The 23,626-nt window shown below is 53.6% G+C and overlaps 1 protein-coding gene across 2 annotated transcripts; it reads left to right on the forward strand.

Annotated features, from left to right (window-relative positions):
- Nucleotides 1–5,378: 5,378 nt before the first annotated feature.
- EGLN2 (egl-9 family hypoxia inducible factor 2) lies at nt 5,379–23,559 on the forward strand. 2 transcript variants are annotated; one of them, XM_081922306.1, is made up of 6 exons: nt 5,379–5,531; nt 6,232–6,943; nt 16,905–17,024; nt 19,694–19,830; nt 22,580–22,647; nt 22,916–23,559. In XM_081922306.1, exons 2-6 carry the CDS (start codon nt 6,368–6,370, stop codon nt 22,972–22,974), a joined length of 960 nt encoding a protein of 319 aa, XP_081778432.1. In that variant the 5' UTR covers nt 5,379–5,531; nt 6,232–6,367; the 3' UTR covers nt 22,975–23,559. The 2 variants fall into 2 exon arrangements, with proteins under 2 accessions (XP_081778432.1, XP_081778433.1); XM_081922307.1 differs by lacking the exon at nt 16,905–17,024.
- Nucleotides 23,560–23,626: the final 67 nt, after the last annotated feature.

The following is a 23,626-nucleotide window of genomic DNA, read 5'->3' on the forward strand; positions in this document are numbered from 1 at the left end:
GCCGCTTATCAGCTGATCCGCTAAGCCGCTTATCAGCTGATCCGCTAAGCCGCTTATCAGCTGATCCGCTAAGCCGCTTATCAGCTGATCCGCTAAGCCGCTTATCAGCTGATCCGCTAAGCCGCTTATCAGCTGATCCGCTAAGCCGCTAAGCAGCTGATCCGCTAAGCCGCTAATAGCGCTGATCTGCTTCTTTTCGTCTTGCGAGGCACCAATGTACATCCCTCCATCCCTTTCCAGGCTCACACACTCCCCAGCCCAGAGCATCCTGATATTTGCACAGCGGTTTTCCTGCCACGGCTCTAAGCTCTTTGCGTAGGCTGGTGGCGAAAGGCCAACGGATCTGGCCATTGAGTCGATACAGCCCAAAGTTAAAGCTTGAAGAATAAGAGCATCTTCAATTTGGGAACGCTCTCCTGCCTCCCTCCTAAAACCTCCAGGAAGGAGTGGGCAAGACTTTCCCTGACTTAAATGACTTGGTTTTCTCTGAGCCTCAGCAGTTCCTAGGAAGGTTTGTTTGTTTGTTTGGGGGGGGGAGGGGAGGGGAGAAGAGAATGAAGTGGTTTCCATGGTGACGGGATGCAGGTACCACTGAGAGGAGCATCCCGCCCCCCCCCCAATTTTAGCCATGCCTCCCCAGTCCAGTCCGATTAGACACCCGTCTCCCATTGCATTCCTTCTGATCAGAGAGGAAATGTGAGAGATTTAGTTACATTCTGAAGATTATATATAATAATAATAATTTTTATTTATACCCCGCCCTCCCCAGCCACGGCCGGGCTCAGGGAGGCTAACAACCAATAATAAAAACAAGTTGAATAAATACAACTTAAAAACAAGATTAAAATACAACATTAAAATATTGAAACATTAAAATATTAAAATGCAGCCTCATCACAGGAGGAGAAAGGAAAAAGAGGGGGAGGGAATCAAATTGGCTCCAAGCCAAAGGCCAGGCGGAACAACTCTGTTTTATCTTACAGGCCCTGCGGAAAGAAATCAGATCCTGCAGGGCCCTGGTCTCATGAGGCAGAGCGTTCCACCAGGCCGGAGCCAGTGCTGAAAAGGCCCTGGCTCTGGTTGAGGCTAATCTGACTTCCTTAGGGCCCGTGACCACTAGGGTGTTGCTATTTATGGACATTGAGGCTTTCCGTGGGGCATACCAGGAGAGGCGGTCGCGTTTGTACGAGCGTCCTAGGCCATCCTACATATACAATCTATATATGTAGATTGTAATTGCATCTCTGCATGTGATATTATAAAGCTTGGCAGCTTGGAAATCATCAGGACTGTAGAACCGGCAGAGTTGGGAGGGACCCCTGAGGCTCATCCAGTCCAGCCCCCTGGCAATGCCGCAGTCATTGGATCATCGAGAGACAGCCACCCAACCTCTGCTTGGAAACCTCCAACGAAGGACCTTCCGAGGGAGTCTGCTCATCTGTGCCAAGGATGGGGGTCCTGTGACACTCCATGTGTTGCCAACTCACAGCCCCACTGAATTCCAATGTTTGGGGCCACAGGTTCTTGCAACCCCATTGGCCTGGTTTCTGACCGGTTGTGTGTGTGTGTGTGTTTGTGCATTAGACAGTGGGATCCCGGTTGGGAGGGGGCAATGTGGGCAATAAGCCAACTGTATTCACAATGTTTTTCCAAATTCAGGGATGATGTACTGCGCCCCCCCCCATGTTGCTGGAGTCTGATGCCAGTCAGCTCAGCCAGAGGTCTGGGAAGGGGTGTGTGTGCAGTCCAGCAACACCCCCAGGGCAGCTGATGTTGCCCACCCTGCGCTCACGGTCTGGCTTCAGCTGTGAGAATTCCTGGGCTCACGGTCTCAAATCCAGGGAGGATGCAGCACAGCTGATCAAGAGCTGGATTGAGGGGGTGGAACAGAGGTTCTCCACCAGGGTTCAAGCTATCATCAGTGACAGAAATGCTAAGTACACTGGTTCTGCTTTGCAGAAGTTCTTTCAACAGAAAGGGATACGACACACAGTTATTTCACCCCAGCAAGGGGGGGTGGCAGAGCTGAGAAGTGGAGCTCTGGTTAAGGCTGCACAGGTGATGCTGAAAGAAGCCAGGTTGCCTCCTGAGTTTTGGCTGGAGGCTACGAGGGCTGTGTCATTTACCTGGAATCGTGTCTACAACTCACTGGTAGGTGACACACTGTTCTCTTTGTTAAATGGCCGCAAACCCCAGGTTCACTTTCTGCGGACGTTTGGGTCTCCTGCGGTTATCTCTGTGCCTGAGGCTTTGCGAGGGCCAGATGGAGCCAAATTCCAGAAAATGATCTGTGGGTATGAGCCAGAAGCCCGTGCATGGCGGTTTGCCTACCCGTCAGGTGATCAGAGTAAGGTGCTGATCAGTAAACATGCTGAGTTCTTAGAGGAGGATGTAAAGTCAAAGACTCCTGTCAGGCGTGATGTTCTCTCAGAATGTCTCTCTGATCCAGAAGACAGTTCTGATGAGGCGGAAGAAGAGGCTGAGGCTGCTGACGACGACCAGGTCACTGACCAGGGTCAAGAGCAGGATGTGGCATCTCCACAAGTTGTTAAGAGAGTGCCCAAAAGTCAGCCTAGTTCTCCTGTGAGTGTGATGGAGAGGATTCGAAGACGCTTTAAGTCAGAGGGTGAATCCCATGATGCAGAGGACACACCTGCTGATCAAAGTGAGTCAGAGGGAACACCTGAGTTTGTGCCTAGGAGGTCCAGTCGCACAACAAAGGGTATCCCACCAGAGAGGTACCAGGCCACAGGTGCGTGGGTAAGTTTCGCACAGTGCGATTCTGAGAGGTGGTTCCACAAATGCCAAACAGGTTTGCCAAGGGAAGGCGCAAGGCATTGGGGAAGGGATTGATCTCACAAGGTGTTACTGAAGATGTTGCACAGGTATCACGCAGGGACACAAGGGGGGGTGTTATAGTTCAGAATTTATCTGGTTAAATTCCCTGGTGTGTGTCACCTGCTGACGTCAGCTTACAGCTGGGCGGAGACAGAAGCTTTAGAAGCTGGGCGGGACTATTCCCTGTTTTGTTTAGTTCCCCCTGTGACTCTGAGGGGAGAAGGATGTTCCCTCTGTGTATCTGAGAGGGAGACATGTTTGCAGCAATGGCTGCCAGCAGTGACGGACTTTGATGCTGTAATGTTTTAATAAAGAGCTGTAAATAGACGAATCTGTCTATGTGTGCTTACAAGGAGCAAGACTGCTTTACACACTGTGTTTCTACTCTGCTAAAAGCCGTGACTGAGAAGAGACAGCAGGAGCTATTGCGCAGCTTGGGAGGAAGCGTGCCGGACCGCTGTAAGTGATTGATTGGGATCGTAAAGCTGTCTGAAGTCGCGGCTCTATCGATCAAGGGCCAGATCGATCTATCCGAACAGGGATGGACTGAATTGGGGGGGCACGTAGGTGGGTAACCGAGATGATGCCCCCTCGATGTTCTTGGGCTCCTGATGCCCATCAGCCCTGAAGATCCGGCCTCATGGGAGTGGTGAAGGTAAAGTTCCAGTCGTGACCGACTCTGGGGTTGCGGCGCTCATCTCGCTTTACTGGCCGAGGGAGCCGGCGTACAGCTTCCGGGTCATGTGGCCAGCAGGACTAAGCCGCTTCTGGCGAACCAGAGCACGCACGGAAACGCCGTTTACCTTCCCGCCGGAGCGGTACCTATTTATCTACTTGCACTTTGACGTGCTTTCGAACTGCTAGGTTGGCAGGAGCAGGGACCGAGCAACGGGAGCTCACACCGTCATGGGGATTCGAACCGCCGACCCTAGGCTCTGTGGTTTAGACCACACCACCACCCATGTCCCTTCATGGGAGTTGTAGCCTGCCACAAACAAACGTTTCTCTGCTTCATCCTAACCCGGGGATGAGACGTCTCGTGATGCCGTTTTACAGATTTACTGCGGCCGCATTTGGAAGACTGTGTCCAGTTCTGGTCGCCTTGTCTGAAAAAGGATATTGCAGAGTGGCAAATGCTCAGAAATGCGCGGGGGAAAACGTAGCAAGGGGATGGAGAGACGACTCTTTGAATCCCAGGTGCTGGAAAGCACCGGGGGTGGGGAATGTTGCTTTCGCACTCAGATCTTGCTTGTGGGGTTCCATTTGGGACCACTGATTGGCCGCTGTGAGAACTGGAAGATGGACCTGATGGGCCCTGGGCCTACGTGTGAGAGGCAGAGAAACCGAGAGAATGAGCGCCAGCTTAGAGAGTCACACAGAGCCACTGGCTTCATCTTGGCTCAAGGGTGAGGAATAACAGGAGTCGTATTGCAGCCGCACTCTGCTTAAGCTCCTGTCAGATGCTGCCTATTCCCTTACTGCAGTTATATTCCCCCCCTGTTCCGCCAAGGAGCTGGAGGCAGGGGCATGGCTCCCCCCCTCCCCATTTAATCTCCAACAACACCCCTGCGAGGCAGGTTTGTCTGAGGCGGGCAGTGACAGCCCCATGGCTGAGTGAGGATTCGAACCCAGGTCTCTCCCAGGTCCTAGTCCCGCACACTAACTGCTGTGTCACACTGGCCCTCCTATTCAGACAGTAAGCTCTAGATTATAAGGGTCAGCAAACTTTTTCAGCAGGAGGCTGGTCCACTGTCCCTCAGACTCGGTATCTATCTATCTATCTATCTATCTATCTATCTATCTATCTATCTATCTATCTATCTATCTATCTATCTATCTATCTTGGGGGGGGGGAGGATGAACGAATTTCTATGCCCCACAAATAACCCAGAGATGCGTTTCAAATAAAAGCACACATTCTACTCATGTAAAAACACGCTGATTCCCGGACCGTCCGCGGGCCGGATTGAGAAGCCGATTGGGCCTTAGTTTGCCTACCCAAGATCTAGAAACTTGCTTTTAAAAAATAAAAATAAAATCTGCAGCTGCTAAGTCGCTGCACCCTGGTACTGACCACCAAGGCTGCTTGAACCCCCAGAAACAGCCTGCCTCTCCCTCCCCTTCCTTCCCACTGCAGTGACACCGTGCAGAGGACAGCAGACCCCTTCCATTGCAGCGGGTTGCGCTAGATGACCCGGTGGGGTCCCTTCCAACGCCGCGATCCTATGGCCGGGCGCTGCTGCCCTGCTCCAAAAAGGCGTAAGGAGAAGAAAGGTAGAAGGAACCCAAGGTTGTCCCCCGAGGGAGGGGGAGAGCTGGCGAACTACAACTCCCATCCTCCTGGGATTTGTAGTCCGGGAGCCCCCCATCCCTTCTCCGACAGGCGCTCCTCTTCGGCCTGCCTCGCAGGGGCGGCGGTGGCGGGTCTCCGCGCGCGCCGCGCTCTGCACATGTTCAGAGAAGCGCCGCCACGCCTCCCCGGCCGAGCCTTGGGTCGGCGGCCGAGGCTCCTCCTCCCCGCGCAGCCGGGCTCGTCGGGCCGGCGAACAAAAGCGGAGGGCGGCGGAGGAGGAGGAGCGACGGAAGAAGGAGAAGGAGGAGGAGAAGAAGAAGAAGAGGCCTCGCGGCGGCCGGGGGCGCACTGAGGACTAGCCGCTTGCGGGGCGACACCGCATCCCTCCCGGCGAGCCGAGGTACCAGGCACGGAATGGGGGGTCACCAGGGGCGCAGGCTGGACCCCCTAAATCCCTGGACCCCTCTTCCCAGGGGGGGTTACCGCAATGGCTCCCCTGATCCCCCCCGCGGTCCTGGACCCCTCCTCCCGGGGAGCCCCCCCGAAATAGGCGCCCCTTTTTCAAACCCCCCAAAACAATCGCGCCGGTTCTCCGGCCAAGTTGGGAAACTCGCCTTTTCCTTGCGCGCGCGCGCAGGGGGTGCTTTTTGGGTAGCCCTGAGGCTGCTCTGTGTGTGTTTTTTTTTTGGGGGGGGGTCCAGTCCCTCTCCTGGTCGCTCCCCTTTCCCTCTTTTTATTTTATCTCTGCCCTTCCCACCCCACCCCTTTCCCCAGGGAGCTGGGGGGGTCCCCGCCGTCCTGCTTCTCCCCTTCCTCCTTTAACCCCCCCCCTGCAAGGTGGATTCGGCTCAGAGAGGCAGCGGCTGGCCCCCCAGTTGAGCTTCGTGGCTAAGCCCGGGGTGGGTGGGTGGGATTTGAACCCATGCCCCCCAGCTTTGATCTCCACCGCAACCCTGTGAGGTAGGTCTGGCCGTGAAAGGCAGCAAACGGAGCCAAGTGGGATGATTTGAACCCGTGCCCAGAGCAGCCTGGGTGGGGATGCTGGTCTGGTGCGGATCTTTGCCTTGACCTTGCCTGCCTTTCTCCCCCCCCCCCATTAGGCAAGGGGGCTGAGCACCCCCAACGGCAACATGGCACCCCCAAGAGTTTCTTCTCCGTGACCTGCCTTCCTACCTCCACCTGAATCCGCCCCGGCCGCAAGATGGCGCCGGCCCCCGCCTGCTCCCGGGACATGCCATGGAGGAGTCGCACCCCCCAGACACCGCGCTAGGGTTCCCCCCCTGCCAGAGGATGGGTCGGGGCAGCCAGGGCAGAGATGGCTGCCCGCTGGAGAGCGAAGGGGCAGCCGTGGGGAGCCTCCTCCTGTTGGCACTCAACGGGCATCCCAAACGCCGAAGGGCAGAGCCCGGCAGCGACGACAATGACCCTGCAGGCGAAGGGGCGGCCAAGCGTCACCGAGAAGCCCCCCCGGACCCCCGGGCACCCCCCTCGGGACACCTGGCGCTGGACTACGTGGTGCCCTGCATGAACTTTTACGGGATCTGCGTCAGGGACTCCTTCCTCGGGGAGGTTCTGGGCGCCCGGATTCTGGCGGAGGTGGAGGGGCTCCACCGCAGCGGAAAGTTCCGCGACGGGCAGCTGGTCAGCCAGAGGGCGGTGCCCCCCCACACCATCCGGGGGGACCAGATCGCCTGGGTGGAGGGCTGGGAGCCCGGGTGCCGCGCCATCGGAGAACTCATGGCGCATGTCGACCGGCTCATGCTTCAGTGCGCCGGCAAGTTGGGCACCTACGACATCCGCGGACGGACCAAGGTGAGTTTCGGAGGGCCCCCCAGGGCTCATCTAGTCCAACCCCTGCGGTGCAGGACTCCCAGCTGTCTCTGTGCATGTGCAGAGCGCATTTCCCTCGCTGCGTAAAGTAGGTTCCTACAAAATGCTCTGCTTTCTTGTCCCTGCGCTGGCCTAGAGGGGGCACATCTTGCTTCTGGTGGGTGGGTGTCCGTGTTGGCCTTTTGGAACTCTGCACGGGAGCAGAGGACTCTTTTTTCTGCTTCGTCCATGTGCGAGGTGGCAGCGTGGGAGGGGGTTTGGGTCGTGTTGCACCCGTGCTTCTGAATGCGCAGTTTGTGCAGACCTTTAGGTTGGGAAAGCCATCGTATCGCCCTGGAATGGTGTATTTGGAAGGGACCCCCAGAGGTCATCCATTCCAACCCGCTGCAACGCAGCAATTGCGGCTGAAGAATCCCTGAGAGACGGCCGTCTGACCTCTGCTTAGAAACCTCCGCTGCTCCACCATTGAGCGATTCCATGGTGAATCCTTCTTCGTAATAATATTGATCATACCCCCTGAAACAGCAGAAAACAAGCTTGCGCCATCTTTATTCCTGCCTTGCAGCGGGTTGGACTGGATGACCTTGGGGGGTCCCTTCCAGATGTACGATTCTAGAATCACAGAACTGTAGCATTGGAAGGGACCCCCCAAGGTCATCCAGTCCAACCCGCTGCAAGGCAGGAATATTTTGCCCCTTTTGAACCCACAACCCTCAGATTAATTGTCTCAAGCTTTACCAGTAGGCCTTCTACCCCTGCAGCCTGCGATGCAGGAACCACAGCAGGATCTGGGGGTCTTCCTGGCGCCCCCTGCTTTGCCGTGCGCCTGAAATGTTGGGGGCTTTTCCCTGCTCTGTGCGCCCCCCCCAGGAACAGCTGGACCTTTGGTGGAAACGCTCTGCTGTTGCGGACACCGGCGACCTCTGGGCCAGCCAGGGCAGGTCCTGGGTGTCCTGGGCCCTCCTGCATTTGGGGTGGGGGTCTGGAGAGGAGAAGGGGGGCTCCCAGGACCCCTGGAGGTGTTGCATTTCAAGGGCACCCTTCCACAACCCGTGTTGCCTCTTTGGGGTGCCTGTCAGGGGTCGCTAACTTATCCCACCTGCCAGAGGGAGGTGGGAGCCTTTTCCTGTCTATGGGGGTGACTTGGGGGGGGTCCCTTTTCCTGGAAAGACAGAAGGAGGCAGAGGGAGTGTCGGCTGGACGAAAACTGTATCTGTTCTGTAACGAGCGCACAGATAGTTGTGGGGTCCCTGGAGAAGGTGCATTTTGGAATCACTGTGGAATGTGCAGCAAGGAAAGAGTGTCTCTGAGGACGTCTAGGGTGCATTTCTAGGAAACATCAGCCAACTCACCCTCCTGCGTTCCTGGAACTGGGGGAGGAGCTGAGCCGCTTGGTGTTTGTGTGCTCTGTGGGGCAGGGAAGGGGGCTAGACGGTCTTGTGATTCTTCACCTATCATTTCCGCAAAGAACTTTGCCCCTCTCTCCTGTCGCAACCGGCGCCGTCGTTCTGACCTTCTCCTGCCCGCCTTTGCCTAAATCGTAGGATCGTTGAGTCGAAGGGCACCCCCAGCGGTCATCTAGCCCAACCCCCTTCAAGGCAGGAATCCCAGCGGAAGGGTCCCTGACAGGAGGCCCTTCAAATTCTGCTTCTTACTCTGATTCAAACAGCCCTTCTTACTGTCAGAAAGTTCTTCCGGGTATTGAGTTGGAATCTTCTTTCTTGCAAGTTGAAGCCATGGGTTCAAGTCCTGCCTTCCGGAGCAATGTAGGGGCTGGCTTGGTTGCTGTATTGAAAGGGGAAAGGGTTCTGCGTATGCTCAGAGGGCCTCTCACTTTCAAGTTATTTTTATTCTCATTTCATTTATTAAATTTGTATACCACCATTTTATCTGAAGATCACAGGGCAGTTGACAACATAAAAACACAAGCAAGCAAGCAAGCAAGCAAGCAAGCAAGCAAGCAAGCAAGCAAGCAAACAAACAAACAATATCCCCCCCTCGACTCATTTAGTTTAACAGTCCAAGGCCTGGTTAAATGGGAATGTTTTTGCCAGGTGCCTGAAGATGCTCAGTGAAGTCCCCAGGCAAACCTCCCTGTGGAGAGCATTCAACGAATGGGGAGCCACCCAGGGAAGGCCCTGCTCTCGTGCTGCCAGACCTCTCCTTCAGACGGGCACCGGATGATAACCAGAGGATCTGGGTGGGTTCATATGGGGAGAGTCGGCCCTTGAGATATTGCGGTTCCTCGGCAAAACCGGCACTTTGGAGGGGGTCCAGAAACCGATTGGCAGCCGGCGCAGTCAGACTCCGTCCGTCTTGGCCCAATGAGCAGCCTGGCTGTCCAATTCTTCTCCCGCTGGAGTTTCTGAGCCGTCTTTGGCGGAAGCTCCATGCAGAAGACCTTGCAGTAATCCAGAATAAAAGCCGATAGCAGTTTCCCTGCTGGGACCCTCTGCCTCAAACGAGTGCCGGGGCTGAGCTGCGAAGACTGCTTGGCTCAGAGCCATCCCAGAGAGCTCTTTGCACCCGGATCGGTGTCAGGAGCCACCCAGGCTGACCCTGCGGCTTTTTTGGCAACCCCGGCTGACCCCTTTTGTCAAAGTCCCCGGCTGACCCCCGGCTCCCTCCCTCCCAGTGGGTAAAATTGCTGATGGAAGCTGATTTGCCGGACCAGCGCAGAGCTCTTCCCCTCTCACCTCTTCGCTCTGTTTTTGCTTTTTCCAGCAACCTTGGCAGGATCTTTTATTTTTGGGGGGGGTGGGTTGCAGGGGGCTGGGACGGGGGGCGCAGCATTCGCCCCTGCAGGCAGCCCTGACTCTTTGCTCCCAGTAGGGAGAGGGATTTGTGAATTCTAGGAAAGGCCCTGGCTGCCTCCATCTCTTTCTTGGAATCAGAGAAATTTGCAGCCCTCCAGCTGTTACTGATCTGCAATGCCTGCCATTCTCCCTGCCTTCTGGGAGTTGGAATTTGATCGTATCTGGGGGGGTTTGCTGCGGGCGGCATAATATTTTTTGGGGGTGGGGTGGGCGAAGTTGGGGTAGAGGCAGTGTTAGAAACTCAGATTTATAAGCGAATCGGAATGCCTGGATGCCATTTTTTTTTGGCGATGGAATTTATTTATTATTCATTTCATTCTATGCCGCTTCATATTTTAAAGGGGGAAAAAAACTCAAAGTGGTTTACAACACATTAAAACATCAAATAAAACAATCCGGAATAAACCAGATTCAAGCTTCAAGGAAAATATTTCAGATCCTTCTCTAAGTGACGTTTGGCTTTCTCCGTATTTATTCACCTACTTAATTTCCTGAGCTGCCCCATAGCAGAAGTGCCTTAGGAAGCCATTGTGGTGTAGTGGTTCGGGTGTTGGACCTGGGAGATCAGGGTTCGAATCCCCGCTCTGTCATGAAGCTCACTGGGTCACCTTGGAATCATTCCCAGCCTCTTAACCTCCCTCACAGGGTCGTTGTAGGGAGCAGCTAGACTGGGGACTGGGAGCGGCCGCCAAGACCACATAACACCAGTCTTGAAAGACCTACATTGGCTCCCAGTACGTTTCCAAGCACAATTCAAAGTCTTGGTGCTGACCTTTAAAAGCCCTAAAGGCCTCGGGCCAGTATACCTGAAGGAGCGTCTCCACCTCCATCGTTCTGCCCGGACACTGAGGTCCAGCGCCGAGGGCCTTCTAGCAGTTCCCTCCCTGCGAGAAGCAAAGCTACAGGGAACCAGGCAGAGGGCCTTCTTGGTGGTGGCGCCTGCCTTGTGGAATGCCCTCCCACCAGATGTCAAAGAGATAAACAATTACTTGACATTTAGAAGACATCTGAAGGCAGCCCTATTCAGTGAAGTTTTTAATGTGTGACATTTTAATGTATTTTTAATCTTTGTTGGAAGCCGCCCAGAGTGGCCAGGGAAGTACAAGTAAACAACAACAACAACAACAATAATAATACAGTGGTACCTCAGGTTAAGTACTTAATTCATTCTGGAGGTCCCTACTTAACCAGAAACTGTTCTTAATCTGAAGCACCACTTTAGCTAATGGGGTCTCCCGCTACCGCCGGAGCACAATTTCTGTTCTCATCCTGAAGCAAAGTTCTTAACCTGAGGTACTCTTTCTGGGTTAGCTGAGTCTGTAACCTGAAGCGTATGCAACCCGAGGTACCATTGTAATAATAATAATAATTAATAATAATGAACGGAGGAGGGGGTGAGCCATCTGCCAACTTGGCGCTCAGAGATTTCCACTGGGTTGCAATCGGAGCCAGGGCAGTTGCAAAACTCCCTGTTTTGAACTCCGGACCGAGCAACCCTGAAGCGTGCCTGTGCTCTGGTAGCTGCACCACTGCATTGCGGGGGGGGGGGGGGTTTGTTGGACTAGATGGCCTCTGGCAGTCCCTTCCTTCTGGCAACTGAAAGGCAAGCCTATTAATTGAGGTGGGGCCCCCAGTGCCGTCCTCTCGAACGATCCCCTAATGCGGACGCTGCAAAAAAATCCACAGGGGCCTCTGTTTTTACTGCAGAAGCTGCGATGGTGAGGCCTCCCCTCCTGCCCCACCAGCTTCCATGGGGCTCAGCTGTGTTGGCCCCCTTCTCACTCTTTGGAAAGTGCTCCTGCACAGACACCCTGGTGCAGGAGACTTGCCTTGGGCATGTTCCCCTGGGGGCGGCAGCCTCAGGCCAAAGGGAAGTTTTTGCTGCCCAGGACACCTGGGTCCTCTTCTTTGACCGTGGGGAGGGCCTGAGAGTCCAAGGTTTTTCCTTACTGGGTTGCTGCCAGGATTTTAAAGCAGGTGCAGAAAGGGGACAGGGGGAGGAAGCCCAAATTCCTGGATTCCAACCCCATCTCCCCCCAAAAAGCCGGTCCGATTTTATATTTTTATTCTGCTTTCCAGCAAACCCTGAGCTCCCTGTGATTCACAACAGCCTTTCAGAAAGCTACAGAGATCAAACGCAGCTGCAGATTCGCCGCAGCAATTAATGCCGTTCGGTCAAGTCGAGCGTTGCCAGGATACTTCCTCCAGAACGGCGGGAAATGGTCCAGCGGCTGCTTATCGCATCCTTTGTTCCCCTGCACCCCCACTGCGGAGGGTGCACAAAATTGGGGCCTTGCCAGCCTGCCAGAGAGCTGATTCTTGGCTTGTGGGTTTGTGTGGGGTCTCCCTCCATGTCCTGGCACGGCCCCTGCAGGCGCCTAGCGAAGGGGAAACCGAGGCACAGCATGCCATCCCCCCTTCCCGCCGCCTCCTGGAGCGCGAAGGGGCTCATTATCTCAAGGCGTCTAAGGGCAGAGCTGAGCCGTGTCCTCGGTTGACCCCGCCGGCAGCCTTCCACGCTTTGGTCCGAGAGCAGATCCTGCGTCACGGGGACTTCATGTCCTTGGTGCTACCGGGAATGCAAGGGAACAGGACGCACCAGCCTTGTGCCCCCCCGGGGGGGGGGGGGGGAGAGAGATTACAGCCTCTCTCGCCTCCTTCTCTGCCCCCCCTTCTGCCGTGGACTTTCTTGCAGGGTTGAGAAGCGGTGAGATTTTGGCCACTGGCTTTGCTTGCAACCCCACTTTATTTTTGTTTGTTTGTTGGGGGGCAGAGATCTGTTGGGAAATCATTTCCCCCCCCCCCCTGCCCAGCGTCTCCTTCCTGGTCAGGCACCCTTTCTTGTCTCTCCACGCCCCCCCTCCAAAATCTCAGGTGTCAGCGCTATAATAATAATAATAATAATAATAATAATAAGCACATTCATAGCCCAACCACCCTCCAATCTTCACTGCCATAATAATAATATTATTATTATTATTATTATTATTATTATTAATAATAATAATAATAATAATAGTAAAAAATTATTTATATCCCGCCCTCCCCAGCTGAAGCCGGGCTCAGAGCGGCTAACAACAGTAAAATGATAAAACATTATAAAATCATTTCATTATAAAATTAATTCCAATCAGATTTCATTTCTCAAGCTTTCGCCCCTCCAGAATTTCCTCTCCAGGGCTTTGACTTTGGAAGTAGTTTTGCTGTTCCCCCGCTTTCCGTTTTAGCAGCGGAGAAGGGCCTCTGGGCATACGCAGAATTCTTTTTGCTCAGGGTCGAGGGACCCTAAAAAGGTGTCGCGTGTTTTGGATTTGCACGAGGGGCGTTTGTGGGAGCGCATCCTGTCTTTGTCTCGCAGGGACGAGGGGCTCGCAGTGCGGGGAAGAAGTACCCCAAGCAAGTTGTGGGCGGAGGGAGCAAGCTCTTGGGGTCAGGATCCCCCTGGCGGCCTTGGGGACCCCTCCTCAAACTGTTCTCAGGATGGAGGCTTGGCTTCTGCTGTGTTCAAAGGCAGGGGAGTTTTGTTCTCATTTTTCATAAATTACAGTCACAGCTTGGGTTGAAGTTTCTTCAGGTTGAGCGCTTTCAGGTTACGCTCTGCGGCAACCCGGAAGTAAAGGAACGCGTTACTTCCGGGTTTCGCCGCTCGTGCATGTGCAGGTGCTCAAAATGACGTCACACGCATGAGCGGAAGTGGCGAATTGCAACCCATGGGTTGTGTTTACTTCAGGATGCGAACAGGGCTCTGGAACGGATCCCATTCGTATCCAGAGGTACCAAATCCTTTCATGGAATCCTGGAACGGTCGAGTCGGAAGGGAACCCGGGGATCATCTATACCAACCCCGAGCAAGGCAGGAATTTGCCGACTTCTTTGTCCACCAGTGGGTGGTGCTGTGGGTTAAACCACAGAGCCTAGGACTTGCCGATCAGAAGGTCAGCGGTTCGAATCTCCACGACGCCAAGTCAGATTTAAGCGTTTTTGGATTGCGCTCCACGGCGACCCAGAAGTAACGTAACGTGTTACTTCCGGGTTTCGCCGCTTGTGCATGCACAGACGGTCAAAATGACGTCACGCGCATGCGTGGAAGTGGCGAATTGCGACCTGCGGGTTGCGTTTACCTCAGGATGTGAACAGGGCTCTGTAACTGTAACTGTACATTGAATAGTTTTTAATGTTGTGTTTTAATGTAGTAACCTACCTTATGAGGGCGGGTTATCAATATATAATCAATTATCATTTTTAACTATAGTTACCCTTGCTAACTAATTTTAATTATTTTCAATTATTCTTATTACCAATTGTTAATTGTTGTTAATCATTTTAAAAATTATATTCTAATCTAAATAATAATAATAATAATAATAATAATAATAATAATAAACTGAATCCTGAAAAGGCAGAGATGTGCTGTATCCCAGGTTCTCAAGTCTAGGCTGGGGGGCTGTGCTCCCCTGCACTTTGGGGGGGGGGGCTTCTGGATTTGCCCCTGTCCCTGGGGGGGCTCAGGTGGCCTCAGTATTGGGGACACGCACACGTTTCTCTCCATCTACAGCCCCTTTTGGACAGAGACGACTTGGCCGCTACAACTCCACGCTCTGGCAATTTTCAGGCTGGATTACTGCAATGTGCTCCTCCTGGGGCTGCCCTTGAAGACTGCTGGGACACTTTGGTCGGTCCCAAACATGGCAGCCCGATTCCTGTCTAGGATTCTCTTTAGATCTCCTATGAGCCCCAATTTAAAGCAGCTGGTTGCCGGTTCTTTTCCGGACCTAATTCGAGGTTCTCTGTCCTCTCCCCCATGCTTTTCAACATCTACATGCAGCCGCTGGGAGAGATCGTCAGGGGGTTTGGGCTGGGTGTTCATCAATATGCGGATGATACCCAGCTCTACCTCTCTTTTAAATCAGAACCAGTGAAGGCGGTGAAGGTCCTGTGTGAGTGTCTGGAGGCGGTTGGAGGATGGATGGTGGCTAACAGTTTGAGGTTGAATCCTGACAAGACAGAAGTACTGTTTTGGGGGGACAGGAGAAGGGCAGGTGTGGAGGACTCCCTGACCCTGAATGGGGTAACTGTGCCCCTGAAGGACCAAGTGCGCAGCCTGGGAGTCATCCTGGACTCACAGCTGTCCACAGAGGAGCAGGTCAATTCTGTGTCCAGGGCAGCTGTTTATCAGCTCCATCTGGTACGCAGGCTGAGACCCTCCCTGACCGCAGACTGTCTCGCCAGAGTGGTGCATGCTCTGGTTATCTCCCGCTTGGACTACTGCAATGCGCTCTACGTGGGGCTACCTTTGAAGGTGACCCGGAAACTACAACTAATCCAGAATGCGGCAGCTAGACTGGTGACTGGGAGCGGCCGCTGAGACCACATAACACTGGTCTTGAAAGACCTACACTGGCTCCCAGTACATTTCCGAGCACAATTCTCAAAGTGTTGGTGCTGACCTTTAAAGCCCTAAATGGCCTCGGTCCAGTATACCTGAAGGAGCGTCTCCACCCCCATTGTTCAGCCCGGACACTGAGGTCCAGCACCAAGGGCCTTCTGGCGGTTCCCTCGCTGCGAGAAGCTAAGTTACAAGGAACCAGGCATAGGGCCTTCTCAGTAGTGGCACCCGCCCTGTGGAACGCCCTCCCACCAGATGTCAAAGAGAACAACAACTACCAGACTTTTAGAAGACATCTGAAGGCAGCCCTGTTTAGGGAAGCGTTTAATGTTTAATAGGTTATTGTATTTTAGTGTTTTGTTGGAGGCTACCCAGAGTGGCTGGGGAAGCCCAGCCAGATGGGCGGGGTATAAATAATAAATTATTATTATTATTTAAACACCTCCTCACGGGTGTTTAAAGCCCTGGGCGACTCGGGACCCCAAAACCTGAACGTCTTGCTTCCTTTGCCGCAGACTCTTCTGGTTGCTGAGACAGGCACCTTGCTGGTTCCTCCGGCTGTAGGGGCTCCAGGTGGGTGGGTGGCAGCCCAGGGGGAGGAGAGGGTCTTCTGTTGAGGCCCCTTGGCTTGGGGACCCCCTCCCCACTGAGATGTGCCTTGCACCTTCCTTCCACTGCTTTCATCTTTTGCTGAAGACTCACCTGTTTGCTCTGTCTCTCGGCATTTTTCTAGGGATCCACCTTATAGTGGGAAGTTATCCTAAACTCCTTTTAACAATGCACTTTAATTCTTGCACGTTAGGATGTCGGGGAGAAGGGCAGGCAAGGAATAGGTGGACAAAAAGGTAAAGGGACCCCTGACCATTAGGTCCAGTCGTGGCCGACTCTGGGGTTGCGGCGCTCATCTCGCTTTACTGGCTGAGGGAGCCGGCGTTCCGCTTCCAGGTCATGTGGCCAGCATGACTAAGCCGCTTCTGGCAAACCAGAGCAGCGCACGGAAACGCCGTTTACCTTCCCGCCGGAGCGGTACCTATTTATCTACTTGCACTTTGACGTGCTTTCGAACTGCTAGGTTGGCAGGAGCAGGGACCGAGCAACAGGAGCTCACCCCGTTGCGGGGATTCGAACCGCCGACCTTTTGATCAGCAAGTCCTAGGCTCTGTGGTTTAACCCACAGCGCCACCCACTGGTAGACAAAGAAGCCAGCAAATTCCTGCCTTGCTTGGGGTTGGGCTAGATGATCCCCGGGTTCCCTTCCGACTCGACCATTCCAGGATTCCATGAAAGGATTTGGTCTTCCTGCCGAAGTGGCTTCCGGACTCGACTTGAGTTGTTTTAACAATTGGACACCCCCAAATTCCTTGCGTCTGCCTGCCTGCCTGTCCCCCTTCCTTTCCTGCTCGCCCCCGATGCATGCTGCCCCCTAGGAAAAGCTACAGACTGGCCTCCTCCGCTGTTGCCCACCCGGCTCCAGAGCGGGGGTGCTAGGGGGTGGGCGCTTTGCAAATTAATCTCCCCATCTGCCCCATGCAGATCGCTTTCCAAAAGGGAGAATACGGGCTTTGGCTCCTTGTTTTTGCTTCCTGTTTGCCTAGAGGCGACTCTCCCTTCATCATAGGCGAGCCGGGAGGTGGAGCTCCTGGCAGGGGGGCGGAGCTGGGAAGAGGCGGCCCTGGAGCTGTGTTTGGTCCAACCCCTGGCATTGACCCCTCCCTCCTCTCCCTTCCCCCCTCCCCTCCAGGCCATGGTGGCATGTTACCCCGGCAACGGCAGGGGGTACCTGCGCCACGTGGACAACCCTCACGGAGACGGGCGCTGCGTCACTTGCATCTATTACCTAAACCGGCACTGGGACAGCAAGGTACGTGGGGGAGGGGGGGCTCTGCACCTGCCACCTGCCCCTCTGCCCACCCCCCTGGTCTCATGCATGGCACACATTTCCTCTTCCCCGACGCCCTGCCCTCCGTTCTGTGCCCCTTCCTCTGCCCCCTCCAGCAGGCGAAACTCCTGTGCTCAGGGGGCCGACCTGGGTTCAGTAGGACGCCTGGGTTCCTTCAGTAGCCTAGGACTCCAAGGTCCTGCTCTCGGCTTGCGGAAGAAGAAAGTTTGGAGGCGAAGAGCGCAGGGCTCAGTCCTGGGGCCACGAGAAGCACCGATAGAAAGCGTGTGCATCTGAGCATATGCAGAGTGCCTGCCCTGTGTTGGCGGACTGCAGGGACTGGGCTTCGACTCTCTGGTGCGCACGGAAAGTCCCAGCCAAAGTCTTTTGGCCGCGGGGTCTTTCCGCCAGGACTCCTGGGTTCTTTCCGTTGCGGAGGCTCAGCAGAGAGCTTATGAAAGGAGAAGGTCTCTGCCGAGAGTGGGCCTGATCCGTGAAGCTTCTGGTCCAACCTCCTGTCCTCACAGTGGCCAAAGAGCCCATATATCCTAGGAATCGTGATAGACTGCTCCTGCTGCTGGAGGCTCCATAAGAGCAAAAGAAGAGCCTGGCTGCTGGATCAGGCCAAAGGGGGCCCATCGAGTCCGGCATCCTGCCCTCACAGTGGCCCACCAGATGCCCATTATGCAAAACCAGCCAGCAGGATCCGAACACAAGAGCAACTCTCCCTTTCCTGGGGTTTCCAGACACTGGGATTCAGAGGCTGAGCAGAGCCTTTGGGGCCAGTAGCCACCGAGAGCCTTACTGATTTCTATGAATTTGTCTGATATTTTGAAGCTGTGGCCCTCACACCCTCCAGTGGCAGAGAGTTCCACAGTCCGACTCTGTGGCACACGAAGGAGGATTTCCCTTCAACTGTCCTGAATATTCCGACTTGGCGTTATGAGAGAAGGAGAAAAACGTCCGTCACGTCACATCTTAACTCGGCTTTTCCCTAAACAGAGGAGTCCCAAATGCTGCAACCGTTTTCCGTAGGGGAAATTCCCTGACTCTGTTCTGGGGTTGCAAGACAGATGCGAACCCTCAAGCTACCTAGTCCAACATTGTGAACTCCCCCCAATTTGGCCAACCAGATACTCCTGGCGAAAACCCCTCAGGCAATCGCCCTTTACTCTAAATGAGTATTCATGTGGTAGACTGCTTTTAAGCCTGGAGGTTCCATTTTCGCCATCCTGGATAAAAGTCCTGGAGCGAGGGAACCTCCCCATCCGTTTTGCAGCAGGTAATTTCAAAGGTCAATTCTTCCTGGGTTTGGAGAGTGGAGCGGTGTTTGTGTGTAGGGGGGGGGGAGAGACTCTGTCGCCCCCCACCCCCCTTTCAGTATTCCTGATTTCCCGTCATCCCTGATCCTTGGTCATGCCAGCTGAGGCTGATGGGAGTTGGAGGCCCATATTTCTAGGAAAGAGACTGAGAATAAAAACGCCCAAATCACAAGGCCGTTTTGCAAAATCTGTGGTGCAACCGGATTGGGGGTCCAGTGTCCTGTTCTGGTTGCCTCGTCTCAAAATGGATATTGCAGAAAAGGTTGCAGCGTTCGGGACTTTTCAGGCTATAGGAAAGGCAACCGAGAGGCAGGGATGCTTTAGCTGAGATTCCTGCATTGCAAGGGGTTGGACTAGAAGACCTTTGGGGTCCCTTCCAACCTGACAAGTTTTTGCCCCCCCCCCCACAATAACTCTAGAACTGATTGAATTTATATACCGCCCTATACCTGAAGGTCTCCGGGCAAGTTCCCAGAAAAGACCTCAAGGGCATATGATGAAGATTCAGGACGGATAAGTCGTTCTTCACGCAGCAGGGAGTTAAACTGCAGAACTCCCTTCCACTAGACGCAGCATCGGCCAGCAACTTGGATGTCTTTCAGAGAGGACTGGACCAATTCCCAGAGGAGGAGGAGAGGGCTTTGGGTGGCTCCCAGCCGGATAGTTGTTCTCATCCCTGGAGGCAGGGAACCCCAGGAGCGGAGAAAGGTCTTGTGTTCGAATCCTGATTGCGGGTTTCCCCACGCATCTGTTCAGCCGCTGTGAGAACAGGATGCTGGCCTGATCCATCCTCTGGACTCCTCTTCTAGTCCTACTTGCATTGGGTGGAGTGGGGGCCACCAGTGCCGCCCCCCCCAACCTGGACCTCCAGGCAGCCCTGTTTAAGGAAGCTTTTAACATTTGATGGATTTTAATATTTTGTTGGAAGCTGCCAAGAGTGGCTGGGGAAACCCAGCCAGATGGGCGGGGTATAAATAATAAATTATTGTTATTATTCCACATCCAAGGTGCTCCCCCTTTCACCCCAGAGCAACCTGGGCCTCAGTGCCTGGCTAGAGCATCGCCCCAACTTCCTGCCCCCCAGCCCCCGTCCTTGAGTTGTCGCGCATGTCCTTCTGTGCCCCAGATGCACCCGTAGGCGCCCGTCTTTGAGCACCCTGAATGCCCAGCTAGGAAGTCCTCTTCCAGAGGGGCATTCAGTATTCTCACGCCCCCACCCAAGGGTGCTTGGGAGGGGCAGGAGGCGAATGAATGACTTGGGTGTCAGTTTCGTGCTACCTTGGGGTCCGTCTGCGAAGGGACCCTTTGACGTCTCCCCGTCTGTGCCAGGTTCACGGTGGGATCCTGCAGATCTACCCTGAGGGACGCTCGGTGGTGGCCAATATTGAGCCCATCTTTGACCGGCTGCTCATCTTCTGGTCCGACCGGCGAAACCCCCATGAAGTGAAGCCGGCCTACGCCACCAGGTAATGGGGGGTGTGTGTGGGCCCAATGCTGGTGGGGGGTTGCGACTCCTGGTCCGGCTGGCCGGGTGTGTGTGTGTGTGTGTAAGCCATCGGCAGATTTTGTCGGATGCCAGAGCTGGAGTGCCCCTGAGGATGCGCAGAGTGACTTTTTCAAAATTATTACCCAAAAATGATAACAAAGGGTGTGTGTGTGTGTGTGTGTGTGTGTGTGTGTGTGTGTGTGTGTGTAGAAGAATAAAAAATTTAAGATATCAAGCGTCACAGCCTGGAGGGAGAAAAGTACAAAAATAAATTCCAAAGGGGTCGTAATAATAATTGATTTATTTATACCCTGGCCATCTGGCTGGGTTTCCCCAGCCGCTCTGGGCGGCTTCCAACAAAATACAAGAAAACACTTTGCAAAAGATTTATAAAAATAAATGTATTCTCCGCTTTTGAGTGTCAATCAGGGTTGAGAATAAAGGTTCTACGTCGTCCTAAATGAGCCAGACATCTGCATTTGGGGAAGATTTAAATGTTTGATGTTTGATTATGTTTCTATATATGTTGGGAGCTGCCCACAGTGGGCAACTGAGTCAGATGGGCGGGGGCACAACTAAAATAATAATAATAATAATAATAATAATAATAATAATAATAATAATAGTTCATTACATTATCTGTGATTCCTAAATGACAGGGGGTTGGACTAGATGGCCCCTGAGGGGCCCTTCCATATCCTGATTCTATATATCAGTGGCTCTGAGCGACCATATGCCTCAATTTTGCCATATAAAAAAACCCAACGTTCATTGGAGTGCTGTCATTAGATACTTTTAGTTTGTGAGGTATATTTTCTGTCTCCAAGGAGGACTTGCAGCAGCTGAAATACCCTGAAGGCTGATCTATAAATTTAATAAATAATAACAGTGATTTTTTTTTTTTGGGGGGGGGGAGGAAGTCCTTCCTCCTCTAACTCCCAGTCAGGATGGAACCCCTTCTCTTTCCTCCTACGCATCGCTTTCTGTATATATTATTGCTGTTATTTTATTATTATTACAGTGTCATACCTCATGATATGTTTTTCCAGGTTGCATCCCTCAGTGACCCAGAAGTACTGGAAAGGGTTACTTCTGGGTTTTGACGCTCGCGCATGCGCACAAGCGCTAAATCGCGCTTCACGCATGTGCACGAGCGCCAATTCGCACCGCACACCTGTGCAGATACGGCGCTTCAGGTTGCGGGCTTTTCATGTTGCGAATGGGAGTCCGGAATGGATCCCGTTCTCAACCAGAGGTACCACTGTATTATTATAATATAATAATAAGAATTTATTATTTATACCCCGCCCATCTGGCTGAGTTTCCCTAGCCACGCTGGGCGGCTCCCAATCAAGTATTAAAAACAATACAGCATTAAATATTAAAAACTTCCCTGAACAGGGCTGCCTTCAGATGTCTTTTAAAAAAAGGATAGCTACTTACCTTATTTTTTGCTCTATAAGACTCACTTTTTCCCTCCTAAAAAGTAAGGGGAAATGTGTGTGCGCCTTATGGAGCGAATGCAGGCTGCGCAGCTATCCCAGAAGCCAGAACAGCAAGAGGGATTGCTGCTTTCACTGCGCAGCGATCCCTCTTGCTGTTCTGGCTTCTGAGATTCAGAATAATTTTTTTCTTGTTTTCCTCCTCCAAAAACTAGGTGCATCTTGTGGTCTGGTGCGTCTTATAAAGCGAAAAATACGGTATTTCCTTCACATCTGAAGGGAGGGTGTTCCACAGGGTGGGCGCCACTACCGAGAAGGCCCTCTGTCTTATTAAAATTATTAATATTATTATTATTAATGGTATTCCTACTCTGCTCTTCATTGAGTATTTGGGGCTTGGGCAAGGCTCTGAGACAGGCCTCACTGGGGAGCAGCAGCAGCAGCAGCACCCTCCAGGCGTAGCTGTGCAAAAGGTGAGCAATGGAGTGCGTGCAGAGTGCCTTTGGGAGCAGCCACAATCCTCCCTAACACTGGATCTAGGAATTGGGGGCAGGTTCCTTTTCCATCCTGAGAAGATCTCTTCCTTCCGCTTCTAGGAAACGAAGGCGGCCTTGCATAATAATAATAATAATAATAATAATAATAATAATAATTTCTTTATACCCTGCCCTCCCCAGCCAAGACCTGGCTCAGGGCGGCTAACACCAGGTATAAAAACAATTGATTAAAATACAACTTAAAAACAAGATTAAGTACAACATTAAAACACAGCCTCATTTCAGTAGAAACTCAAACCCAAAACTTTTGGGGGATCAAAACGTCCAATCTTCACTGAGGCCAACTATCCAGACTGGTCCTAGGTGGGCCAGAAAAAAGCCAGGGAAGTCCCCAAATAGGAGTTCCATCACAGAAGGAGAAAGGATAGAGGGGAAGGGGATCAAGTTGATTCCAAGCCAAAGGTCAGGTGGAACAGCTCTGTCTTACAGGCCCTGCGGAAAGAGATCAGATCCTGCAGAAGGGAGAGGTGTCCCTGTGTGCAGAAATCTCTGTGCTTTTGGCTCTGGCTTCCCAAATTGCATTTTAGTGGCTGGGATGGGGAACTGGGACTACCCCCCGGTTCCTCCCCAGTTCTGCCCATTGCGTCCTGCGCAAGCCCCACCGAGCCGAGCATGAGCCGTGCGAGAGCTCAGCTCCTCGGCACCGCACTGGATCCTTGCAAAACTGTCGCTTTCCCTCCGCACAGCACAGGAACCTTGCAAAACTGTCACCGCTCTGCTTTCCCCCTAGGTATGCCATCACCATCTGGTATTTTGATGCCAAGGAGCGGGCAGAAGCCAAAGGGAGGCACCAGCTGGGTATGTGGATGGGCAACTAGGTGCTGGGGCTCACTGCCACCAGGAAGTGGGGTCGGGCAGCTGGGGCACGAATGGCAGGCCCACAGACCGACTGCTAGCGCTTGGGGCTCCGTTGGCGCTGGGGAAAGGACCTCTGAGCGCGTGCAGAGTTCCTCCCCTCTGCACAGCCTCCTGGAACTGGGTGAGGGTGGCAGGGCCCCCTAAAAAGCCCCTTTTGCAGAAAAGCTGACCTCTTTGGGGTCACCTTTGTTCTTTTTCCCCTCTAAAGCTCAGAAGAAGGGGGCAGAGTCCTTTCCCGGTGGGGCGCAGGAAAACGGACCGACCTGATGGACAGCCGTGTGTTGCCGCCGTGGGATCCTGACCGCCAAAGACCCTGCGCTCTCTTTGGCCATTTCAAGCTGCCCGTTGCCGCCTTTGCTGCCGCCTGTGTCCGCTGACGCTGCCCCCCCCCAACTCCGGCCGGCTGCAGCTGGAAGGCCTTTGACCACAGCCCAGGAGGAGAGGAAGATGACGATGATAAGGAAGAAGAAGAAAAAGGGGACTGTTGAGAGGCAGCTGGACCTTGAGAAGAAAGGGTGTGTGTTTGTGTGTGTGTGTGTGTTTGTGTGAATGGGCCCCGCATCTGTAGGTGCAGCCCCCCCAGGGAGAGGGTGGCATTTGTGTTCCCCTTCTGCCACGTCAGAAGGGACCCCCGGGTGCCGGGAAACCCTTGTCCAGCAAGACCCTCCCGGTCCACCCCTGCCTGCCCCCAGCGCTAGCGCTTGGTCCTGCTCATTCTAATCCATCTGCGAAATGAGAGAGAACGAGGGAGCAGGAAACGAGGGAGTGCGGAAGAGCAGAAAAAGAGAGGGGCGGTGAGAGAATGAGCCGCCCCGTGGATGAGACGGAATAAACATCAGCTCATGGAAACGATCTCAGACTTGTTTGTTTTTTGGGAATGGGGTGGGGGGCAGAAGAGGCAGCCATGGCTCCTGGACCA

The sequence above is a fragment of the Podarcis melisellensis genome (assembly GCF_964234715.1).
Source record: "Podarcis melisellensis genome assembly, chromosome: 8".
NCBI lineage: Eukaryota > Metazoa > Chordata > Lepidosauria > Squamata > Lacertidae > Podarcis > Podarcis melisellensis.